General features: G+C 43.3%; 3 protein-coding genes across 3 annotated transcripts in view; all 3 read right to left on the bottom strand.

Moving 5' to 3' along the window:
* The window catches only part of abr (ABR activator of RhoGEF and GTPase), a 126,195-nt gene extending 116,358 nt beyond the window's left edge, over window positions 1-9,837 (bottom strand). Inside the window, exon 1 of the mRNA XM_068716424.1 lies at window positions 8,817-9,837. Coding sequence (XP_068572525.1) covers window positions 8,817-9,627 — 811 coding nt within the window. The 5' untranslated portion in view covers window positions 9,628-9,837. The remainder of the gene's footprint in view (window positions 1-8,816) is intronic.
* Window positions 9,838-12,602: 2,765 nt separating this feature from the next.
* Window positions 12,603-19,793, bottom strand: aspa (aspartoacylase). Its single transcript, XM_068716428.1, has 6 exons — window positions 19,200-19,793; window positions 17,023-17,218; window positions 15,923-16,016; window positions 15,670-15,777; window positions 13,934-14,043; window positions 12,603-13,772 (listed from the first exon to the last, which is right to left on the bottom strand). The coding sequence occupies exons 1-6, from the start codon at window positions 19,439-19,441 to the stop codon at window positions 13,581-13,583; spliced, it is 942 nt and encodes a 313-aa protein (XP_068572529.1). The 5' UTR covers window positions 19,442-19,793; the 3' UTR covers window positions 12,603-13,580.
* A 394-nt stretch (window positions 19,794-20,187) lies between these two features.
* LOC137876656 (protein LYRIC-like) lies at window positions 20,188-24,509 on the bottom strand. The gene is made up of 5 exons (XM_068716429.1): window positions 23,986-24,509; window positions 23,573-23,855; window positions 23,337-23,464; window positions 22,804-22,846; window positions 20,188-22,723 (listed from the first exon to the last, which is right to left on the bottom strand). Exons 1-5 carry the CDS (start codon window positions 24,102-24,104, stop codon window positions 20,849-20,851), a joined length of 2,448 nt encoding a protein of 815 aa, XP_068572530.1. The 5' UTR covers window positions 24,105-24,509; the 3' UTR covers window positions 20,188-20,848.
* Between the last annotated feature and the right edge of the window lie 27 nt (window positions 24,510-24,536).

Consider the following 24,536-nt stretch of genomic DNA (forward strand, 5'->3'; position numbering starts at 1 on the left):
TAAATGATTCAACCGGTAAAAACGCTTTTAGCTAGCAGCACTATTTCCAAAAGTCAAGTCGAAGATGAAGTTAAGGAAAAAGTCACTAAATCTAGCGAGAAACACTGACAGGCCGTCCCTTCAGGCCTTCCTCTCAAAGCCACCCCCCCACCCTCAAAATGATCAATGAGTGCACAGGCAGAATGCCAAGGCAGGTAGCTCGTCCAATCATTACATTCGGGTCAAATGAACTGATTGGACAAGCTTATTTCAGCCCAGCGACAGCCACCAGATTTTTTGCTTCTTTTTTTTTTGGGGGGTCAAAAGAATAACAAATATCACTAAAATGTTTTTAAAATACATAAGCGACCACATCTTTAATAGAGGTGATGGAAACGTTATTTCCCATGGCTGCCATCTGACACAGTAACACTGTCACCATGACAACTTCACATACACCAGCAGGGAGAACACAGGCCAGACATTCAGGGGACAGAACAAGACCAAGACTTGTTTAACGGACATTTAATACACTCTCATCGTCCTACACAGTTTGACATTTGGGCTCTTTTTGTTACACGACGCTCTCTAAGCAGCCAGAACTTGTGGCTACTAAATGTCAACATCTGTCTCCTTAATACGCATGAAACCATGTGAGACAGCTGAGCAGGGACCAGATCACGTCTGAGTCAGCAGATGGTGACCACCGGCCGACCGACGCTCAACTTCCTTCTGCAACGAGCGAGCCACCTAAAATACCACTTCTGATTGAAAACATGACAACTGTTATAGTGTATACAGGCAGCAGAAATGTTTCTCAATAAGCATTTACATCATTTCCTCCTCTTTCTGGTGTGGAGCAAGCCATGACAAGTTTACTGATCGCACCCATTAGCACTCATCACACAGCGCTCGCCCCTGGTTAATGAGGATGTTTCAGACTCGTACTCGTACATGGTTGATGCATAAAATATTTAGATTTCAGTTCAGTGCAGCATCTTCATTTGGATTTTAGATAGCCGCCAAAAAATTTATTTTACCTTGCCAGCTCGCAGAGCCACATGTGAAGTTGTGCTTCACATGTTGAAAATAAATAAAAATCAAAATTATTTTAAAATGTATTGAAAAGTACCCAAACTGGCTTTAAGCCCTAGATTAAAGACCAACGGTGTTCAGAATAAAATAGATAATTATTATTAAATAAATAGTCATATGAACAAATTGTGTAAACAATACTATGAAAGAACACTTTGGGAAATAAATCAAGAAATTATTAAATATTGAACATTTTGGAGTTCCTTAGTACATGTAGGAATAAAATTTGAATTTTTTGGGGGGTTGCATGATTAAACGATTGCATAATGCCCCCCCCCCCCCTGTAATGGAGTGAGACCTCTGCTCGCAGGAGGCCGCGGACCTCTCGCTCTTTCGTTGTTGTTTGAGCAACGAAGTCACGCTAAGAAAAATCAGCTGGATCCGGCTTACAATGAAAAAGTATTTATAATTCACAAATGCTAAAAGACAATTACAAACTGAATTACACTGTCGACAGTAAGGAATCGCGAAACCGAGTTCAAAGACTCTCCCCACCTACCGGCCTACAAACGCCAGTTTACAGTAAAGAGGATCGCCAAGAACTGAACAACATCTCTCCGAACAATGTTTTTATACCCAAAAGTCAGTAGTTTACTTTCAAAAGTTCATTATCAGCTTTGTGATTGGCTGGAATCTGATTGTCTCCTCCTGTCCTCGGACAATGCTCTCCATTGGTCTAAGTGATCCGCATAATGTCTGAATAGTGTCCTCTGGTCCGACCTGTCCTCCTCCTCATAAAACTGCGTTTACCCGACCCCCATGTTTTCTTAGGGCTGTCTTCATCTACATCTCTGTTTGATCAATACGTCTCCTTCCCCCACTGTTAACACCCCACATTCCTGAAGTCAGCTCACCAAACTCATCACATTATCATACAGTTGTTTTCGGATCTGAAAAGCCTGTCTCAAAGGTCTCTCTCTTTCCCTCAAAACATTCAGTAACTGTATTTTATAGTTTGATACATAGAATGATTATACTTTTATGATTTAACACTTTTCCAAACAAACATGTTATAACATTATATCCACCACTAGGAGTGATTATTAAACACATTAACATTGCTTTTTAACTTTAAATTCTTCACACCCCCCCGTCAAAGTGGGAGTAGCTGCATTTGGGAGTAATGAACTGATACATGTGGCCATGCACACCCACTGCCAGTGTGTCTGACAAGAATGCAGAGCACTGTGGGCCCATTACACACACACACACACACACACACACACACACACACACACACACACACACACACACACACACACACACACACACACACACACACACGTCTCCATGGCAGCCAATCAGAGGTGGTCTGGTGTTTTCTCTGATTTCAGACTGAGAGGAAGTTTAAGTCTAAATGTCAACATTTAAAAAAGAGCACAAGCTGTGTTGTTATTCTTTTCATAATATCCTTATTGCTAATGTGGAGTTAGCATTAGTTAGTATGTGGAGCACACCAGCGGTCGCTGTGTGAATCAGTTAACTGACAGGAAACCCACCGCTCTCTGTCACACCTGTATCGTGCAACTGCTCATGTCAACTTGATTTGAAGCGAGGGACTCTCACATCAAGAATGAGTTTGCGTTTCCTGTACTTTTCTTGTATTCCCCCGTGGTGTAAAACAATAGCGCCAAGCCTCCTGTCAGTTTGTTTGTCTGGTTCTCTTGTTTATGGGATGGGGAGGGAGACTCAGGTCAAGAGAGGGGAGATCCAGACCAGCCCTGTCTTGAGGGAGATCAGAATAGCAGCAAGGGGGACGAGGGGGCTTTAGTTGGTGGCTTGAGGGTTCAGCTTTGTGTCCAGTTGACCATACCCCTCTGTGGCCTCTCCTTGCTCCTCTTAATGTGAAAACCAGCGTCCTGAATCGCAAACCCCTGGGAGGTCCACGCCTTTGTTGGTTCTAGGAATGAGTGCGTGCGCGCGCGCGCACACACACACACACACACACACACACACACACACACACACACACACACACACACACACAAAAAGGGCAATGGGCCAATGTCCCTTTAAAACGAGAGCTGCTGGGAAACCAGGTACCATTAACAAAGCTCCACTATGAAGCCACCAACTTTGTGGAAACAATATCATTAATTGTTTTTATTTCCTGAGTTCTACCACATACGTTTAAAACTAAACGCTCACTATATGTCACTTTTTAAATTACATTATCTCATGAATCTATAAGATATCATAACCGTCGTCTTGCATCTAATCTGGCACCTCAACCGCTTTCATTGCTCATCCCAGTCTCTGCTGACGTCAGCAGACTGCAGGTGGACATCGCGTCACAGGGTTTCATGTGGGGTGAATCTACACTGAGTGATATTAGAACCCGAGACTGTACTGAGGGAAATCCTGCTATGATGAAAAAAAAACCTGAGAAGTAACCACACTGTTAAAGCCACCAGGTGAAGTGTATTACTGTCGACTGCTTTCACACAACAAGTCACAAGTGATTTAGAGAAACCCGGGGACAAAAGGTGTATACTGTATATATGTAACATGTAATAAACCAAGACACAGGTCTAGAGCTGGACTTTTGTACGTGGTGTGCTAGATTTAAATATAGATATGAGAGCACCAGGCAATATTAAAGTTCTGCTCCTGCATTTCTCACCTACGATAAAGAACTAAGGTCAACTCCTGCATCCATCTTAGAAAACAAGCAATGATGCTGCAAAACCCACACCTCCTACTCCATCCATCGCAGAGACATCCTGTCTGCCCCCCCGCCTGCACACTCATCACCAAGGTAACACGGGGACAAGTCGGACCATAAATAGTACTTTAGTTGTGAGGATTTAAAGCCGTGGAGTATTTGACTGCATTTGCTTTGAAAATATATTAGAGTGTCAGAGAACTGTCCCATTGATTCCATCACTGCTCTACAGGAGGCTATAGGGTAGCTGTTAAACAGTAACAGCAACCATATAATATTATATATATATATTCATTCTCTGCTCAGGTGGCCATTACTCCACTGTATCTTAACATAACAAACAGTTATTTGCTGCTCTGAATATCAAATGTAGCACCTTTAAGTCTATGAACTGTCAACACAAAGTGAATAAGAGAGCCCCAGGTGACATTTAAAGGTTGCTTGTTATTTCCAACCAGCAGTTCAAGACCTGAATTTACTCAATCTACGATAAGAAAGAATCCTCACATTTGGGAGGGATGGCAAAAGAGAATGTTTAGCAAGAAGTATCAAAATAGTTGCAGATTAATTGTCTGTTGATCGACTCAGCGATTAATCGACTGATAGTTACGTATAAATTTGACTTGTTCTAGGTTTTTTTTCTCTTTTGGAAGTGTTTACACTATGATGTGTCCACATAGTGCAGCCTGTTTTCAATAGATGAACAAGTCTAAGAGCAGTTGTGTTTCTGATTAGTCAATCAATTAATCATGTAGTCTGTAAAATGTCATATTTAGTAAAAAAATGTCTATCAGGATCTCACAGAGCCTACATCTAAGCCTAAAATATTTAAAACGTTATAATTTCCCATAATGAGCTATGGTAAGAGGTCAACAAGAAGCTAACGTGCTACAGGAGCAGCCACATATCTACCTGAGCTCTGCAGCAGTGTTGCCTGGGAAATATCTCAGATGAGTCAGAGTTTTGGGAGAGACTTACCCTGATTGGTGTCTTTTTTTATTTTGCCTACATGATTAGAGGACCGTCTGCCGCAGTGTTAGACGCTGTAGTAACTTGAGCTGTCAAACTGTCCGCTAAACCAGAAGTGTGTACACGGGAATCACGATGAGGCCCGGGGAAAAACACAAACCAATCAAATAGTCTGAGCTGCCATTCACACCACACAACATGACAGGCCCACAGACACCCCCCCCCCCCCCCCCCCCCCCCCCGTGGATGCTATTCAGGACGGGCCTAGACAAGCCATGCTTATCGAGGCAAGAAGGAACCCAGAGGAGAGGAGAAATATGTGTGTCATGTTCAGGAATTGGTGACAAGAACAGGTTTCTCCTCCAGTTTCCCCTTTTTGAGCAGCGCGCCCAGAGACCAACACCAACCATTCAGGAGCCTCAAGAAAAAATACGACAAGAAACCTAAACCTATTAGCGGGAGGACAACATCAACAACAATAGCGTAGTTCAGGGGGGTGATTACCTAATCTTGTGAGATAATTCCTGTGAAAAGAATGTGGTGATGTTATTTTGAAGCAACTGGAAAATCATGACTGCAATCCTTTTTTCCCTTCCAGTGTTGACACTGCCATGTTGGATCTGATCATTAGCTCACCTTGCAAACAACACGTTCACACTTTGGGTCTAACAGGACTTTATTTAAACATGGCCTCTGAGCTGCAGTGCTGACATTAAACATGTTGTTCCCTAATTGTATGTTTTGGCAGGACCCTCGCTCCAAAGACTTTAATTCCCAAATGATACGTCCACAGTCCAGAACCAAAATACTTGTTACCACAGAATATCTCTTACTAGTGTCTCTTACTACTGTTTGTTGATCATCTTAACACTTTTTTTTTAATAATTACAATAACAGGCCTTCGTGTCAGCGGTACAGAATTCCATATTTAAAAACTTGAACTTTGAATTTTAAATTCAAAGCGCACCTATGATTTAAATAGCAAGTAGTTGCTTGCCATTTAGAAATATTTTGAATTTCAAATTTAGCCCATTTAAAAAGGTTTAATGTGAGTGTACTGTGTGAAACTTTGTGAAACTTTGTGCACACCAAGAGTATTTTTGTTCTTGCTCTGCTACCAGCTGAGAGAGAAGTGTGTTATAAGTGAGACAAACAGGAAGCTGTGCTCTCAGCTGGGCCATCCTGTTGGCAAAGTGACTGAAGAACAAACAGCTCTCAATCAACTGACCTGATGAACTGCACGTAAACTTTCACATCTAATTTGCCAGCTGAACCTGCATCACGGATTAAACAGCGGGTCGTCACACTTTACTGGGAGAAGTGCAGAAATAAAAACACAATTCTCTCTGTGCCGATCAAAGTTGCTGTCGGCTAAAAATAAACAACGTATTACACTTACTCCCTCGTTCTACCTTGCAGCTTGCTTGCACTCAATAAAAAAGCAGACATTCCTTCATAGAAATGCTTTACATAGTTAGGATAGCTGAACACTGGAATCTGACCATCACTCCTAACAGCTGTCTGCTGCACGCCGGCACGACCAAAACAAACACCAGTGGAATCCGTTTTCAATTTTTAGACTCGTTCAGGGAGATTTTAGCATCAGGAAATGAATCAAATCTCATGTTAACAGTCTTCAAATAACAATGGCTTGCTCCAGGTTCAGACCAACACTGTGCCGTGAATCAGAGGTGACTCAGGACAGACCTATGGCTTCAGACACACATGACCTGATGGATGACCTTTTCCTGGCAAACGCACGTTACACAATGGGGTATCGGCAATGAGCAAGACCCCTGGCATGAGCCCACTGCTGTGTGGGAGTAAGAGAGGACAAGCATCCCATAATGCGACCAGGAGCCAGACAACTGCTGTTTCTTCTATTAAAAAGCTTGAGCTCACATGCCAAGAAAACGATTCTAGTTCTTCCCACAGACCTACACGCCCTCCATTGTTTACAGCCACAATAAAGGCTTTCCACTGATTATTTCCAATTTATCAGAGCAAAACATCATTATCCTGCTGGAGAACAAAGATGGAATAGATTAAGAGATTTACAGTAAGTGTTTATCCTTACCGACCCAAAAGGTTTATGGGAAAATATCTCCCCTAATAGATATCCCCTATATCCTCCTTCACTACAATGGAAAACAAACAGTGTGTCTTGATTAGAAAACGACGCAGGTGTTCCCTTTACTAGCTTTTTCCAATTTTGGACTTGAGATGAGAGACCAGCTCTTGAGACATAAGACGCTCTCACACTGAGTCATGTCCAACGACTTTCGTTAAGAGACGTTTACCCACACATTCATGTCTCATTTCGACTTTACATGGCAGCCCCTCAAATATGACGTATACGATTTCCCACTTTTGATTAACATCGTTTTAACATCTAATCAAACAGAGAGAGTCTTCCTCAATCAGTTTTGTATAGAGACAGAGATTCAGCTTCAGTATTGCTCTGGTGTCTAGTCATCACGGAGAGGAAGCACTGGACCTGAAGGTCTCACCCGGCTAATAAGACTTCTAGATTTTGGGCTTCTTGATTCAAATACTAAAAGCAGACATTTCCTAAAATCCTTTCATATAATTCAGACTAGTTAATATGCAGCAAATTGCTTTAGTTATCATTAAATGCCTTCAACAGAAACAAATTAGCTAACAATTAGTAATAAGCCACCCATAATCCTAAAATATTAAAGGGGCCGAACCGACTGAGGCAAAGAATGTGTCACAAAATGTTTCGTCTTCCGCTATCTATTCTCATGCTCAAGTTAGTCATTGAATCTTGACTCATGACATGCAGACAACCTCCATCAATGTTGCCACACTGTCTTGAGGAAGTTTGTGTGAATCCTGCTTCCTGGCTTAGCAGTCATATTATAAGCACTGGGGTATCGACCCTACGGTCCTATAAAACTACAAACACTAACAAATCATTGGCAATGCTTTGGTCTTTGCTCCATATGGATGCTGAGTGTTGCCGATGAGCGGACACCTTATAGAGATAGCCCAGAGTTCGATGAAAGCTAACGTAGCTTAGCACAAGAGACTGGAAACAGGGGTACTAGGACAAAAACATGTTATAACATTATTGATTCTTGAGTATCTCTTATCAATAACTAGTTTTTAATTATCTATAAAAATTAACTTACTGTTAGGACAATCTTGTGGTTTGTTTCCATCTCTCGTTTCTTGATTAATCTGAGGATTTCAGTGTAATCTCAGGTGTCAACAACACCGTTATTTTCCACTGTACCAACTGCACTGCAGCTCCCATGGGGCCGACCTAACATCACTGCAGACCTCTTTCATTTGTGGCCCAGAAATCTGTCCCCAAAAGGTCAGACCATTCCCAAAGGTCTCCTGGATAGACTACTTCATGTAGACTGCGTCACACACTGACAAATACCGTGCACAATAATAGAGCGGCATGTGAATTCTATAATTCTCTGCTTACACATTGTACCAAAAGCACATAGACAGACTCCCGTAGGCCCAGTCAGAGGCAAACCACTAATCTACATGATCAAAAAAAAAAAGGTGATGCTGGAGCATCGGTTGAAAAAGGAACTTCTTTATCAGTACAGTGGTTGATTATTTGTCCCTGTTTACCTGGACAATGGTATGTTGCAGGCAGCAGACTTTGTGGTTATAGGCATTAGCTCCCTTTAGTCAGGTCTGATATCTATAACACCTATAGTGCTAAAATAGTGTCCAGCTGGTCAGTCTGTGCTCTGTGAGATGATCAAAGTCAAATGCATTGGTTGATAAAGTATTTTGTCTATTGGCATTGGTCTAAAGTGACACTGCCATCTGTGAAGATGCTTTAGTTCCCTTATGGCTTGCCCTTATACACTTAAGATCTCTTTTGTTAACTCGCCTCCTGTCAGGCCTCCTGTCAGGCCTCCTGCCACACTAAAATTCAATTAGCTCCACTTGAGCCAGATCCTCAACCGGGAACCTCAAGAAACCAAGACTTGATAGCACTAATATTGTGTCTTTATATATATATATATATATATATATATATATATATATATATAGTATTTTCTCGTTGCGTAACCAGTAATAAATCCAGCGGTGACATTGACATTAAAATGATTACCTGCAGAAGAGGAGTCGTCGTGGTCGGAGCTCAGGTACCCATCGCTCCTCCTATCGGGGGTGCTGCACCCGGAGCCACGCGAGGCTCTGCGGTGCACCTGCGGGAAGGACGGGGACAGCCTGCCGTCGTCACCGGAGTCGAAGTCCCTGCTGTGGCGGAAGGGCCGTCGGGTGTCCCGGTAGCCGCTGGGCGTCCTCTGGTTGTCCCTGCCGACGGTATTCGGTGCCAATAAGTTACTCCTGACGAAATTCTCATTGAGCTCCGCGTCTTCGTATTCCCGGTCGCTGCCCGCCTCGTTGTCATTCGGTAGACAAACGCGAGCTGGGGCCGGGTCCTTTTTCTGAAAGCTGGGTTTCCGTGGCGGGACCGGGATGGGAACGGGCTTACCCGTCTTGAACTTGCCTCGTTCACGCCCGAAAGAGCTCATGACACCCGCCGTGTTACCTGGCGCGTGGAGCTTCACGCCCCCTGAGTCGGACACCTTGGTCCTCTGCCCGTCGCCCTCATCCTCCCGCCGCTGCGGTCTCCGAAAATCCCCCGTCTTACAAACGCCAAACGTGTCCGCGTTAAAGTTTTCGTCTTTTCCCGCAAACCTCTGCGGGTCGTTTCTCTTCTGTCGAGCCATGGTGGTCTGCAGGTAAATCACCTTGAATTTCTCCTCCGCCAGCGCCTTCTGAAGCTTCTTCAGGTTGGCCTTACTCGTCTCCAGCTCCGACTCGATGTCCTCCACAGAGTTCAAGTCCATGTGAGGTACTTTTCCGTCGGGAAATTCATTCCTCCAGTGCTTTGCAAATTCCTCCTGTTCCCACATATCAATGTTCAACTCGGGCTTCCCGCGAGGCGCAGTCTCGTAACAGTCAAGAGAGAAATGTTGGAGCTAATAACTTCTTCTTCAACGACAGTCAGCGGCTTGTCTGTCGCATGCATGCACCTTCTAAGAAACAAAAAACCTGTCTGTCGATATTAACTCGACCGTTTTCTGACCATCTTCACCTTCCTACACGTACAAACAGCAGGCACTGTGCACGCTGAGTGATGCGGATAACAAGTTTGTCACTACGCTGAAAAAGTTTCGAGACTTCCTGGATCGAGACGTGCTGCCTTCAAGTGCTGCTCGGACAAGTGTACTATCTATAGAGTTTTACGTCAGTAAAATCAGATCAATCAATACCAGAATCTAAAGCAGATGTGTTTTGCTTTCTTTGGAGAAAAAAACCCACATTGTTCCTGTAACTTCAACATTTAAAAATCAACCACAGAGCTAATTGGATAAAGTATCGAAACACAATATTTATTTGACTAGTGTTTGTACCAGACTTGTTCATCATCAAACGATTACGCTGCCTATCTCCAGATAACTTCGTAGCACTTGAGTAGGTTACCACCATTATATACAGCCTATTATTCCCCGTCCTGCGCAGCAGTACCGAAAGAATCCCGACAGCACTTGAATGCAACAAGTATTAGTGAAGTGGAGGCTGTTCGCTCTGACAACAACCAACGTTCACACCATTTTCACACCATGTGGTGCGAATTTGAAAGTAGCTTTTTTAATTTTTTTATGTTTTAATTTTTTTTACAAAAATACTATGCATATACATGACAGGTATAATGGTGGATTGATATCAAAGTCCTCTACTTATTGGCTCAAATGGGCAATTCTTCAAAAAGAACAAGTGAACGGGAGAACAGACTTACTGTAATGGACAGTGTGCATCTCCACTGATCTGCTGGTTTTTACCTGATTTTGTCATAGCCAGAATTCAAAGAAATGTCAAAAGTCCTGAACAAAGACACCTGATCACATGCATAAAATAAAACAGTCAGATGTTATTGCTGATTGACATGACTAGCATGAAATCCAGGGAGCAGGGGGAAGCTGTAACACTTGGCTTATGGAGCCTCCTGTATTGGATTCACACAGGTCCATTAGTTAGTTAGTCTCTTCTATTATCTTACTCATTGTCTTGACAACGTGGACGGGCATTTCCTGTAGACATCAGCAGTGATTTGCCAACTTGCTTCACCACAAAACAGGACTGTTCTGTGAAAGGACAGTGCTGTGACAAGACATGTCTCTTTGCGTCCAGCTGGTGGTTTGCCATGAAGGAAGAGAAGAGTGGTGTTCATCATGCTACACTTGCTACCCGGCCTCCGTGAAAACACTCCACCTGCAAACCCACATGCACGCGTCGGTGCTTTTATTACACGCATGTGTGCATGCATATCAGATACAGGCACGTGTCCTCGTGCTTTTGCTTGTTTTGATTGATGCTATTTTATCACTGCAGAATAATCGTTGGTGAGAAATGTCATCCTTGCTCAGCCTATTCTTTTTCCACCCACTTGATTTGTGGCACACCTGGCGAATACTTTATATTTAACATTTTTTAATTTAGCAAAGGAAACATTTGTTTTATCTAACCTTGGATTCGACTTTGGATCATAGTGATTTTTTATACGCAAAGGAGCAACCATACAACACAGTCACCTTCATCTCAGTGGGATGAAAAAACTTGGTAAGCAGCCAAGCAAGAGGCTTCCAGTAAAACTGAGTTGTAATGCTATACAGCAGAGCAGAGCGTTACCACTATATGGACAGAGAGGTGGACGCTTGGTGCCCGTTTGGATCCCTGCCCAGAACTGAAACATCATTCTCCTTAAAGCTTTCAGCAGCCATGGAGGAATCATTGATCAGCACTAGTTGTAGTGCCTGAGAGCCCTGATTGGGTTACCGTCATGAATAGATGGGGAAAGGCTACGACCAGCCTGGGGTCACGAAACTGAAATACTAATCACAAAGCCTGACATGACATAGCAGGAAATGCATGAACTGTTTCCTGGTTGCTGCAGTCAGCTTGTGGAATGCATAAGAATGAATGCTTCGGCTCAGACAGCAAAGATAATGACATGGGGGGGGGGGGGGGTGATAGGGCCGTGCACAAAAGAGTGGACTCGGCAAACAGCATTCTTTACGTCTCATTCCCTCATTTCCCCCACAAAAGAACTAAACACTGAACACATCTTAAATTGTTTTTTTTTCTTTGACACACCTCTCAACCTACTTCGCTCCCATTCAAGTTCAGATGTGCGGGTGCGCCTGAGAAGTCTGATTGTGTTGTCGATTTGAATCTACTGGTGCGAATGAGACGCAACCAAGCAAAGAACGCCATGCATGCAGGATGACAGCCGTGAACGAAATCTGCGCTCATGCTGATATTGTAGCATTTAATGTGTACTCTGAAAAAGGAATGAGTAGTGTCTGTAAACACATCTGTGTGTCCTCTATAAACACTGAACATGCTATGTAGAATATACTGTGTATACACAAGATATCATAGGTATCAGAAGTGTGTTCTGTGCCAAAGAAGAGACAGAGCTGCCCTAAAAAAGATAAAATTATGAATGAGCTTTGGTCAGGATTTCCAAATACTAATATGTATTTAAATACATTGCGCAAGGATTCCAAATGTCTTATGAATTTAAGTTTTGCCCGTATGGACAAATATGGAACACAACGAATGTAACTGCTGTCAACATTTACACATTTAGTATTTTTGAGTTCTGCTTCAGTTCTGGGACAAGGGAAGTTCAGGGTAACTTGAATGACTGCGTGCTGCCTATATTAACATGCGGTGGGCAACTGGCTCCTCTGATAAAAGCTTCCATCAGTGGGTGTGTGACGCCCTCTAGCGGCTGTAGGTGCAACACTACAGGACAGAACAAACACGTGGGGTCAGCACAGTATGACGGGTGCTGTCTACAAACAATACAAATAGCACAGTGTAGCATAGCACTACATTTATTGATTGGGTCATTTCCACAGGACTTCAAGGACAGCAAACGTTACTAATCATGTAAATGGTGCTCACCAAAAAAAAAATTAATGAATTTGAAACACAAATTACTGTAAGACCACAGTGATGCACTTTGACACGACAAAGACGCAAAAACATATTAAAAAGGACATATGCTTTCCACGATCCAAGTACTATATTTCACTTTAGACCAAACACACAGTACGAGTATATCAAAATAGACACAGGTATATCATTATAAAATACGGTTCAAACTGCATTCCATTTGTTTAGAGGAAGAGAACATACCCCATTTCTTATCAAAATAATATCTCGTTATCCGACACGTATATTCTACAAGTTCCACTCCAAATTTGTTGTGCAATTCTTTTTTTTGTGTGTGTCTGAAATCTCTATTAAGGCAACGATAGGACAGCACCACAGATGCAACCACTGGAGTTACAGGAAGGTAGTATCAAAGGCCACAAACACCCTCCCAAAGATGTTACAAATATAAATGTAGAAGAGGACAAACAGCGACAGTTCTGGGTCAAACGTTGCAGGTTATGATCCTGAGCAGTAGTAGGAAACTTAAAGAGTGATGGTTAATGATTCATAAGCCACCAATTTAACTTTAATATTATACAAAAAACTTAGTTGATTTAATGTAAATATATATATATATATATTTATATACAACAGTATCATAAATACTTACCACAGCAGATCAAAGACTTTCACTGTGACTCTTTGAAAATCCTCCAAACACCTTTTTTGCATAGTTCATAGATTCTCTGATAGTAAATGTTTGGCAAACGAAATCAGTGTGTAAAAGATATGGTGTCTAGTCATTACATGAGGGGAAAGTCTGTCATTCGCTAACGGAACAAAGTGCAAAATCTACACACAGATCTTTGTCGCGGCCACCAACGCGTCCATGGTCGCCGTTAGCCTTGCCGACCAGCTTTCATACTTTTCTGATGGCGCTCGCCACCAAGGCTTCTCGCCTGGTGGTCACGAACGCCTGCTGTTTTTCATAATAGGCTGCCTCGTTGATGAAAGTGGGGTAGACGGTGCCCGTGCCTTGGTAGCGGATGGTCTTTCCGTCAAACGTTTGGAACATTGGGTCACCGGGGTTCAGCGGCTCCCAGTCACAGTCCTGAAACAACAAGCGGCCGCCACGGGGAAAGTAACTTGAGTGTGTTGCTCAATCTAAAACAATACACTCTCACATTGACCAAAGACGTCTCATTTCCTCTTTCGTAATAGCTCATAATCACGGGTTCAATAGGTCGGATATACAGGCAGCCTAGGTTTTACCTGCAGATTGGGGTGCACCATGGCAATGATGTTTCCATTGGCATCTCTGGGGTAGTCAATCCTCTCTAAGACGCGGAAAACTTCCACCGTGCAGGGAGGGAACTCCATGCCTGAACAACACACAGACAAAAACACCCCCGACATTGTAAGCATCCTGCAAAATCCTGTATTCCAGAAACTATTGAAGACAATAAGATTGACTTAATAATAATTGAATAAATGTCTTTTTTTTTTATTTTGTGGGGGCACTGTCATCTGTTGTGAAAAAAAATACTGTACACGCCAAAAACAAAAGCAGTGGAAAGAAACTTGCTACATAACCAGACTGAAAGACGCTGATTCAGATTCTATAAATATTCAAAAACAATAATCAAATCATCTATGAGGTTGATGTGATTTTAAAGTGTCTGTATAGTTCATTTCAGATATAAATCAATGCTCACAAGTCCTTTTTGTTTTGTTGAAAGTCTTTGAGCTAGAGTCCAAGTCCCAAGTCGCTTGAGGTTGTAATTAGGATTCTGTCGTAAGGAGTTCATCATTCCTTTATCTATTATGCAGTATCAGCATTGATTAGTTGTTGCTATATGATCATTTTAAGCAGGCTATTGCAATGCAATATGAAGAAATCAAAAACATAATAAAAACTTTCACTTAAAGTTAATAATTGTATTTTGCCCCCCTAAAAATAGATTCAAGACCATAGTTTCTCAGGGTAACGGGAAAATGTTGCTAACATTATCAGGCATGCAATAATAACCATCACTTATTTTTCAATAACAGTATAATTGTCATTGCATGATGAACACTGGGTCACCAGCTAATGACAGTTTATAATCCACATCCATGTAGTCCCTCAAGCCAAGAGATGCCCGCGAGTCTCAAGTCACTGTGTGCATCACTTGAGTCCAAGTCCCCATCTCTGGTCCACTACAGCACTCTGCTAAAGTGTGTTGAAGGTGCCACCTGGTGCCAAAGTGGCCTTATTCACTCTCCGGAACTGAACAGGATGTGCAGTGTGTGCTTTTGTTTTTTGGCAGAGATCGGACAGTAAGTAAGTAAACCACTAATCTGCATTGATATGCAAGCGGCAGCACACCGAGCAGTTGTCTCAGCGGAAGTCATTTTCAGCTGTAAGAACATAGTTCACTCTCTCACGGCTAAACGAGCCGTTTCCTCACGCCGCTCGGCTCCGGAGCGCAGGAACACCGATTTATCAGCGTGCCACGAGCATTCATCGTGGCCAGAGCGGGCCCCCAGCAACACAAGATTACCGCACCGTTGGCAGCCGGACTCTAACAACAAGCAGGCCATTCAACGGTCGAGCCGGGGGAAACCGTCAGACTGCACGGAGAGGAAAAGGAAAAAAAGGGGCCTGCCTTTGCGCCTAAACATTGTAAACACTGTTCTGATCCTCGGGGGAAGAGAAGGGGCGATGAGCCATGATGCAGATACATTTAGGAGATCTGGGTTTAGGTGCATCTGGATGAGTAAGACAAGGCACTCATGGGCGCTTTTTCACAAAATGTTCCTCGTCAAGACGATGCTGAGGAACAGGACAGGCTGACTTACTCTCCTATTGCATAACAAACATGAATCATATTAGTCGTCCCCTTGTCAGAATTCTCGAGAGACACTTTCCCTGCAAGCTTTTAATCTCATCTGCTTCCTTTAAAGCCTTGTGACGTGACCCGTTGTTGAATACTACATAAGTGTGGTGTGTCATAGCTGAGAAATACCTTCGTTAAACAGTTCGATGAAGTCCAGCGCGTGCTTCAGGATCACCCTCATGGCTTCGAAGATGTTGCTCCTCAGAACCCCTTGAGGCTGAGGACCCACTTCCAGACCTGCAATCAAACAATTCAGAAGGCATTTTTTCCCCGCAAATGTTAAAGTGGACGTTTTTGGGGGGGGGTTTTTTGGGGGGGGGGGGTATCTTGTTCGTTGTCCCCAGAAGCCATTCGGCCCCCGGGGCTTGATTGAGAGACTCACCGACGGGATGCTTGGCGACAGAGCGCGAAGTGGAATATTTCAAAAGAGGATGTTCATTCAGCAGAACAAGACAACTGGCCGGAGCGATGGCTTTCTGCAACACAAAGCCAACAAAAGCGAGATCTCAGCAGCAGATAATAGAAACAAAACAACACACAAACACCTTCACACACACACAGTCACACGGAGCGACACGTCAGCCAACTGTTTGAAGCACAACTGAACCGGGAGATGACACATGAACACGAATCAAGTCCAAGTCTGTCTTGGTAAAGTAAAAGAAGAAGAATAGTTTACAGCACAAACAGATTCGTGATTATTGTCTCCATAATTCACATCATCATTAGATTGATGGATAAAAAGTTAAACTATGATCTCATGAACTTCTAATTATAGCAGATTGTTCGCTCTTATTTCTTTCACCTGAGGTCTCTGAATCAGCATTTTCTGATTTGTGTTTCTTAAAATTAAAAAAAATATATTTCTCACAACCCCTATTGCTGACAGTCACAGAGAGTGTGTTGCTTTTGGCTGCTCTTCTCCTCCCTTGTGTCTTTGTTTTTGTGTTGAGGAGCGAGATCTAAAACTGCTAAGCAGGCTAAATGAACGTCAAATAAAAGTTTGGTGTTCTAATTATGCTTAAACAAATGTTAAGTAGATTTACAGTGATTGAAATTATATATGGACCGCCCTCTTCTTTTTGTACATGAAACAAAAGAATGAAGCGTCCTCTCAGGCTCATAAGGGCAGATAGTGACCGAAGAAAACAGGCCGGTGTGTTTCAAATGGTTGATCCTTGAAATGAGTTTGTTTCACACGTTAAAAGGAAAACTGGGGACCGTATCATCTACACGGGTTAACTGGACCTTTGCGGAAGAGACCTTTGAGTAGACCATTGACTTTTAAGCACACACTTTGATGTGGAAGGTAGAAGTGAGCGGACACCAGACCACCTTTCACATTCGCCCATTCAGAAGTTAAATTGAACCACCGATTAAGACTTGCACATAATGAGAGGTCCTCAAACACCACAGAGGTGGGTCTTTCGGCATAGAGTTTAAGAAAAAATCAATCTAAACGTGTTCCTCAAGAGTCGTCACCTTGATGTAGTTCATCATCTGCAGATTAAAGTGGTCTTTGGAGCTCTCCAGGATCAGGGTGCAGCCCATGTTGGACGTGGTGTTGTGGAGGTCAAAGACGACGTCGTAGGCCTCCGGGCTTCCTTTGGGCCCGAATATCTTGTTGATCTCCTGGGCTCGCTGCACCTCATAGGGCAGGTCACCTCCTCCCGGGGCACTGCGGGTGCAGGCACGCACGCACGCACGCACACGCACACGCACGCACACACACACACACACACACACACACACACACACACACACGAGAAAGATGCAAACACATCTGATATTCTTATCACAGCTTATCAGACAATTCTCCTGAATGGGCAATGAGCCGTGATGCATGTTAATGATTCACACAGGGCTGTCTACTTGTCCTACATGCCCTGGAACACTTTCACCTGACTGTCTTATAGTGGGGAAAAAAATATCTCTCATTAACAAGTTGATGCATGTAACTGTGAGAGCAGAGTGCAAAAAACAAAACAAGAATTTCTTGATTTCTGTGTCGAACGTATGGTTTGTTCTTCACATGAGGATTACAGCAAAACTTCAACAATTGTAAATGATAATTAGCACGACTCCACCTAATCTTTAATGCAGAAAATCATGTCCGCCATTAAGTTTACATAAGCTGGACTCGGCAGGGATAGGCCCCCTTTGGTGAGAAATTTAAGCCACTTTCTCCAATCCTTGCATCGCTGCTCTTAAGAAGTCCTGAATGGTTTGTTTTGTCAGCTTGGATAAAGTTGCCCCCCCCCCCCTCCAGACAGACATTCTACACGCTCTGAGCAGAGAATGAGAGCTTCCCCTCTTTTTTTTTCCCCTCTCTCTCTTAGCTCTTTTTTAAAGCGTTTCAGAATAACCACTGGTCCAGGACGTTCTCCAAACGACAGTAGAACAGCACCTCTGCTGCGCATATTGTCTGGCCTCCCTCACATCTGCTCTTTTTAGACAGCCATTTTCAGCAAACATCTGGCATTGTCTGGACTGCCAGGGCTTTTGGCACACGAGCACAGTGTGTGAATTACAACTGCACCAGGACACGCAGGCAGTGGATTCAGCGTGTTTACGTTGAAGAAAAAAAGGACATGATGAGCTGTTTTTAGAAAGAGCCTCCATGTGGTTAATCTTCTTACATGTTGCCTTCAACACTAAACGTCGACAAGATTTGTAAAGATCATTTTAAATGTGCTGGGACTCCACCCATACAGTGTGATCCTTTTACCATATATTCAGTTAAAAAAATAATAATAATTCAAAAAGGAAACAGAGAACTTGAAAATATCCCAAGGGTAAATTGTGGTAAATCATAATAAAAGGCCACGATAGAGTCCAAAACAATCATGGTGACAGGGCTAACAAGAGACCCACCACAATAATCTTGCTGTTGTTATTACAGGATTCCTGGTGATTTATGAGCAGTGGGATTCGATGATGTTATCCGACCTCATTAGTAAATAGGCTGCTGTGTGTATTCATGCGGGTCGACTATATGAGCCAGCGTTTTCTGCAAGACTTCATCTTCCGCTACCACGCACACGAAGAGGGACGAATGCAACACACGAAAAAGAAAATCTTCCTAATTCATTTGCAGCTCGGTCACGTTTCGCTCACGTTTCCCCTGCTGGCGGACGGTCAGCTCGAGTCCCGGGGAGAGAGGGGACACGCTGCTCTGCTGTTATTGGCAAGAGGGAGGATATTTGACTGGCAGAGCACACACACACACACACACACACACACACACACACACACACAGTCAATCATGCCAATAATATTGCATAATTGCGCCGTCATTACATTTATCAACACGTTTCCGTCGTAGAGGTCATCGGTGATCTCACATTTAGAGCTTTGATTTTAGTCAGTTCATCCGCAACAAAAACACAAAAGCGGAAATGTACACGAGACCATTCAAATAGTGTCATAATATACAGTATAGGTATGCACCTGTCTTTTTTTTTAATAAATCAAATTGAGCTCAAACCCCAATCAGTAAAATCTAAATTGTCAAACGTGATCCTGTTTTGTGGATCCGTGCCAGGACAAAGTTTCCATTCAACATGTATGACAGCAGACAATGACAGCAGACAACAACAGCAGCGGCGGCGGCAGCAGCGACGCTGCACTACATGACAGCAGTGGTGCGCCGTGTTTACCTGAGGTTCTCCGGGGTGAAGGCTCGGTTCAGGTCGGTGTCCACGTATCTGCTGCACTTCTCCACGGCCTTCGGGTTAGTGATGAACGGCTTGGTCTCGACCCGTTTCCTCTGGATCTCGGCGCTGTTCTTCACCCACAGGTTCACGAGCGTCACGCCGGACATCTCGTTCCCGTGCGTTCCCCCGAAAATAGCCACCCTCCTTGCCTCGGTGACACGCGCGCTGTTGCCGTAAGAGGACATGGTCTAGATCGCGAAACTGCGCAGGGTCCGGGTTGGAGACGCACTGCTTCTCACGGGGGGCTGTATGGGGGGCAGAAGGGAAAGTTTCCAGCCGGAGCCTCGCAGCCTCACTGTTTTAAATGCCTGCCGTGGCTGCTGCGCGCTTACGTAACGTGCCCACTGGCTTGTTGGGCTTAGTCGCCGTGCGTGAAAAGCGCCGAGTTCGCGCGCGCGACATCTCGAGTTGCACGCGAAACCCCAGTTAACGAGGGTTCCTCCCTTTGTTTACCTTTTCACCCGCCAAACTCACTGGAAGGATTCGTTTCCGGTGATGTTCCTCCGAAATAAAATGTAATCAAAACATTAGTTTCCGTACGTACGCATTAAGAGGTCGTATTTTGAGCTGAACTTGTCGGGACGCGTTACTTCCGGCCATGGCCTTCAAAATAAAACATTTTGAGATGTTTAAGAAAAACAAAATGCCAGTGGATATAACGTTACAAGAAAACGAGGACAGAAAATACAATCCAAGCTTTTTTTCTTTTCACCACTAGGATTGACACAAACTTGTGTCAATCCTAGGCTAATGTGTAAAGCAGGAGCTTTACACATTAGCCTAGGATTGACACAAGTTTGTTTTCAGTAAAACAAATTACTTATATAACCTAACACATTCAGTAACTATATTACTGTTCCTAAGGTTAATGAATGCCATGACTCCCCTTACTAAATGTATAGAATCCACAAATGCAGAAGCAGATAAATAGGACCTGACATATCAATGACTTTTATTTGTATTAAACCAAGCCACAGCTGAATTTTGGAAAAAAAAAGAAAAGAAAATATTTAGCATGTTGGTCTGCCAAAACCACTCAAAACTTTTTACACATTTTATGGTGGAGCAAAATACAAAAACAGGACAAGTTTAAGGAAAGGCCCACCATCAGACAGTGAGAACCAAACGTCCATTAGGTGGCAGGCTGTGCACAGATTATGGGGTTACTGCACATTAAAAACAGAAAAAAAACACTAAAATAGAAGATACAATTTCAGAAATTTCCATGTTTGTTTTTGTTTCACAAACAATTTGATTACAATCATTTGAGATTGTTTTAATTAACAAATGTGACATTCTTTTCCACCAAATATTCAAATGTTCATATTCAACAGATTTCATATTCAAGTAATCATTATGGTTTATTATGGTGTGTTGTTATTTTTCAGTTCAACTCAACACCAAAAAGGTTGAGAAGTGTGTAGCTAAAATGCTTTGATACAAAACATATCAATATATATTTAAAAAAAAAATCTTTTCACATGTTCACTGTAACACTGTCCATCTAAAAAGACACAGGGCGTCCCGCATGCTGCTGCATCAGCTGTCCTGAACAGACTCAAACCACAGTTCATCCAATCGGTGAGTTCAAACTAACAGTCAGTAAAGAAGTCCTTGTTGGGATTATGAAGTTTCCACTTGAGCTTTCTGTGCTTCTTCTTTACAATGTCTGAAGTCTCTGGTGTGGTTGATTGATTGTTTCTCTCCTTCTGCTTCATTTTGTTTTCTATAGGCTCTAACTCAGCAGACTCGGTCGACGACTTTCCCTCATTTTGTAATTTCTTCTTCTTGTCTCTCGCGTCTTTTGATGCCTGACTTCCAGGCATCTCCGAAGACGCTGAATCACATTCGACCGAGGTCAGCATTTCTGTGCTCGCATGAGTACTGCCATCATGAGACACTTTCACACCGCCACAGCGTTTGCCTTTTTCCTTGCGTGAAACTGAGCTACAGGTCGTGGTGGTTGGTGGACCTTCTTTCATCACATCATTGCACTTTTTCTTCTTCTTTTTCAACACCTCATCATGTGGAGAAAACGCTGCGTTAGCTGCACCATCTAATCCTTCACTCTCACTTCCCGTACGTTTCTTTTTCTTTTTCCTCCCCGTGTCAGTGGATTGAGGCAAAGCACCCCGACGTGTTTCGTCCGGTTCCTCACAATCCTGCTCGTGACCATTTTCCACGCTGTGCTGCTCTGCAGACGTCTTCCTCTTCCTTTTCCGTTTCGTGACCCCGTCATTTAGTTCCTCCACATCGTTTTCCTCTGCATCAGCGACGAGGAAGGATGAGTTCCTCTTCTTTTCTTTTTCCCGTGCAGACGCTGAATCATCGCTTTGCACCACTTTGTCTTCAGATACACCCCTGCTAAATATCTCACTCTTTTTTTTAGTCACCGGTTCAGCATTTTGCTCTTCAAGGTCCTCATTTGTTTTCTGGTGATATACGTTTTTAAACTTTCCCTTTTCTTCAGGAGTGTAAGAAGAGAAATACCTTCCCTCAGAGAGACTTTTCCTCTTCTTCTTCAGTGACGTACCTGAATCTTTAGCCAAAGTTACAGAATCATCATCCAGATCAAAGCTCACATCTGCACCCTCTTCTCCGTCTCGAGGAGCATTGTTAGAGAATGACTGTTGCTTCTTTTTGTGCTTTTTCCGTTTGACAAAACTGGATGCTACGGTTTCTTGAGCAATCGCAGCATTTTCCGAACAATGTCCCGACGCCTCTAACGGTTCTGTCGACACCGGCGACAAATCCAAAGTCCTATTCGAGGCCTCCTCTACTTCATGTTCCTCCGTTATCACAATTCCCAATTCTTTTTTCCTTTTTTTCTTCTTCTTCTGTATGTCAGCATCATCATTTAGAGGTTCGGCAACTGCACCCGACTGTAACAGCTCGACATCCTCGCCACTTCTTTTCCTCTTCTTCTTCTTCTTCTTCTTCTTCTTCTTTCCATCATCCTCCACGTTACACCTCACTGAAACCACAGAATCATCCACTCTCACGTCCACTTCCTGTCCAACACTTTCTGCTCGGGACTTATTATTTTTTCTCTTTTTCTTCTGTGTTGAATCGGGAATATCTCTCTCCTCCTGCCTCAGTGTGTTATCAGCACCTGACGAGCCCTCCATCACATTTTTTCCATTCACTTCCAGCACATCGCTGGTCTTTGCTGCCCTACAACCCTCAGACAGGCTGGGAGTTTCTTTTGCCTCCATGTTCATAGATGCTGCAACGCGCAGACCCTCTGACTCTTCTTTTCTCCTCTTCTTTACCTTAGTGACAGCTGTACGGTCTGGGGGTCTGTGGAGGAGACGTTGGCTTCCTGGTCTTGGACCTGCCTGTTCCGCTACAGGCTTGGATGCTTTTCCCTTTTGTGTGTCAATTTTCCTCCTCCGTTGTTCTTTTAACTGGTTGCACCAGGTCTGTTGGCTCTTCATTTTGGCTGATGCCACGAAGTGTTTCCTCTCCTGTGAGGTGACACACAGATTATAGGCTGAGTTCACAAATAAAGGTGCAACAACGTGTAAGATTTCAACGGCCTGCTTACCACCACTTTAATGTCTTCGTCTTCTGACCTCTCTCCTTCTTCTCTGGAACAGAATGGACATTGTTTTATTCAAAACAATGTCGGAGCTAGGCTAACATGTACAGATTTAAAAAAGCAGTGGCCCTAAAATTGATCCTTGAGGGATCCCACACGGTATTGTATTCGTAATCTAGAACTCTCTGCCTGAAAGATAAGAGGCATATCTGTTAAACACTGCTGCAGACCAACTGATGTGTTCCCCAAGTTTATTTCAAAGACTTTTGTGATCAACTGTATCGAATGCACTCAGATCAAGTGGTACCAAAAACTTAACGGCATCTACATTTATCCTAATCTCATCAACCTTTACAAGGGTTGTCTCTGCACTAAACCAGACTGATGGATTTTTTTTTAAAACTATAAAACTGTTTGTAGAGTTTTCTAAAATTGGGCTTGAAAAAAATAATATTAAGATGAGTACAGATAAGTCTGTTAGTGGGTGTTGATGGTTAGAACTTCCAAATAAGCATGGTTATTCCTTGACATAAACTTACTCTGACAACATAGATAGGTTCTCCCCATCCATGTCTACTGTTGGTAAAGATGACTCCAGATTCTCTCCTCTTCGAGAGCTCTGCCTCAGCTCTCCGAGACATTTAAAGAAGCCGCCAATCGTGTAATTCTGAAACAAGGAAAGACTTCAGCGCAAAAATAACATTTACACTTGATGACGTTCTACAGCAACACCAGCCGGCAAACAAATGTGTATCTGAGTATTGGCCATCCATACATGAAGGCTTTTGTTCTGGTCGGGTAACGGACCGCTTTGGAGCTTCCGCTCTTGAAGGAAAGGGAAACTGTATTTCGGCAGGGAGTATTTCCTTCTTCTCCTCCACTTGTGAGTTTTGAGCTCTTCATCGCAGGAAGTGGACGATGAACTGTCTTCACTTTCCTCTAAATCTCTGGGAGATACGGGCTTTGATCTCCTGCTGTAGAGAGGTCGTCTTCCTGACCTCCCAGCCTCAGGTAACGTTCCTGTCTTTTGGGTTATGAACAGGCTGTCCCCCGAGTCCCTGCAGAGGAACACATACATTTAGAAAGCCAAGCTGGGGATTTTTTTTCAGGCTGCTGTTATTGGGGGAAAGGTGTATCATACTTGCGACATGTGTAGTAGTAGTAGTACTTTAAGTAAGTAGTCCTTACCTCTCTTCTTCAGCAGAACCATTAGACACTGTATCCTGTCTGCCCTGTCCCACAGAAGACTCAAGACTCAATCCAATTTCGGATTGAGTCCCATTTAGAGAATGATGCACTCCAGTCATTGTGCAGATTAGCAAAGGGCAGAGATTAAACTAGAGGAGGTCTTCATTGGCAAGAAATAGTAAAAAAAAGATCCACTTGTAGCCTGCCTCGAACAAACATACGCTCTAAATATGTTAGTTGTCTCCGATTATATGTCCGCTTTGGATGCACACGGATGATTATTAACTAAACATCTCGGTAATGTCGTATAGCAACGTGTATAGCTGCACCTTGACCTGCACCAAAAAACAAAACAAAGTAAAAGCGGGTATGTGCCACATGTGTGTGTGAACCAATACGGAAGTTTCTAAACGTTTCCGACGTGACGAATAGTCACCTGACCAAGGACCAACGAGCAGGCGGGAATGGACAAATGAGCAAGAGGCTCCACTCTTTCTACTTCCGTTTTGTCTCTTTGTCTGTGATTCCCTCAGTAAATACGAGCTGCTCTT

This window comes from Cebidichthys violaceus, unplaced genomic scaffold (genome assembly GCF_023349555.1).
Source record: "Cebidichthys violaceus isolate CVI_PGR_0920_01 unplaced genomic scaffold, fCebVio1.0.p SCAF_20, whole genome shotgun sequence".
In the NCBI taxonomy this organism is placed as follows: domain Eukaryota; kingdom Metazoa; phylum Chordata; class Actinopteri; order Perciformes; family Stichaeidae; genus Cebidichthys; species Cebidichthys violaceus.

Bases quoted from the DNA above. Each gene is read 5' to 3' on its own strand.
- aspa (XM_068716428.1), bottom strand. From the start codon at position 19,441: ATGTCCTCTTACGGCAACAGCGCGCGTGTCACCGAGGCAAGGAGGGTG. The intron at 17,219-19,199 runs GTAAACACGGCG...CTGCACCCGCAG, and splicing joins TTCACCCCGGAGAACCTCAG to TGCCCCGGGAGGAGGTGACC. The intron at 15,778-15,922 runs GTGAGTCTCTCA...GTTTGATTGCAG, and splicing joins TGTCGCCAAGCATCCCGTCG to GTCTGGAAGTGGGTCCTCAG.
- LOC137876656 (XM_068716429.1), bottom strand. From the start codon at position 24,104: ATGACTGGAGTGCATCATTCTCTAAATGGGACTCAATCCGAAATTGGA. The intron at 23,856-23,985 runs GTAAGGACTACT...GTTCCTCTGCAG, and splicing joins GGTTCTGCTGAAGAAGAGAG to GGACTCGGGGGACAGCCTGT. The intron at 22,847-23,336 runs GTAAGTTTATGT...ATTCTGTTCCAG, and splicing joins AACCTATCTATGTTGTCAGA to AGAAGAAGGAGAGAGGTCAG.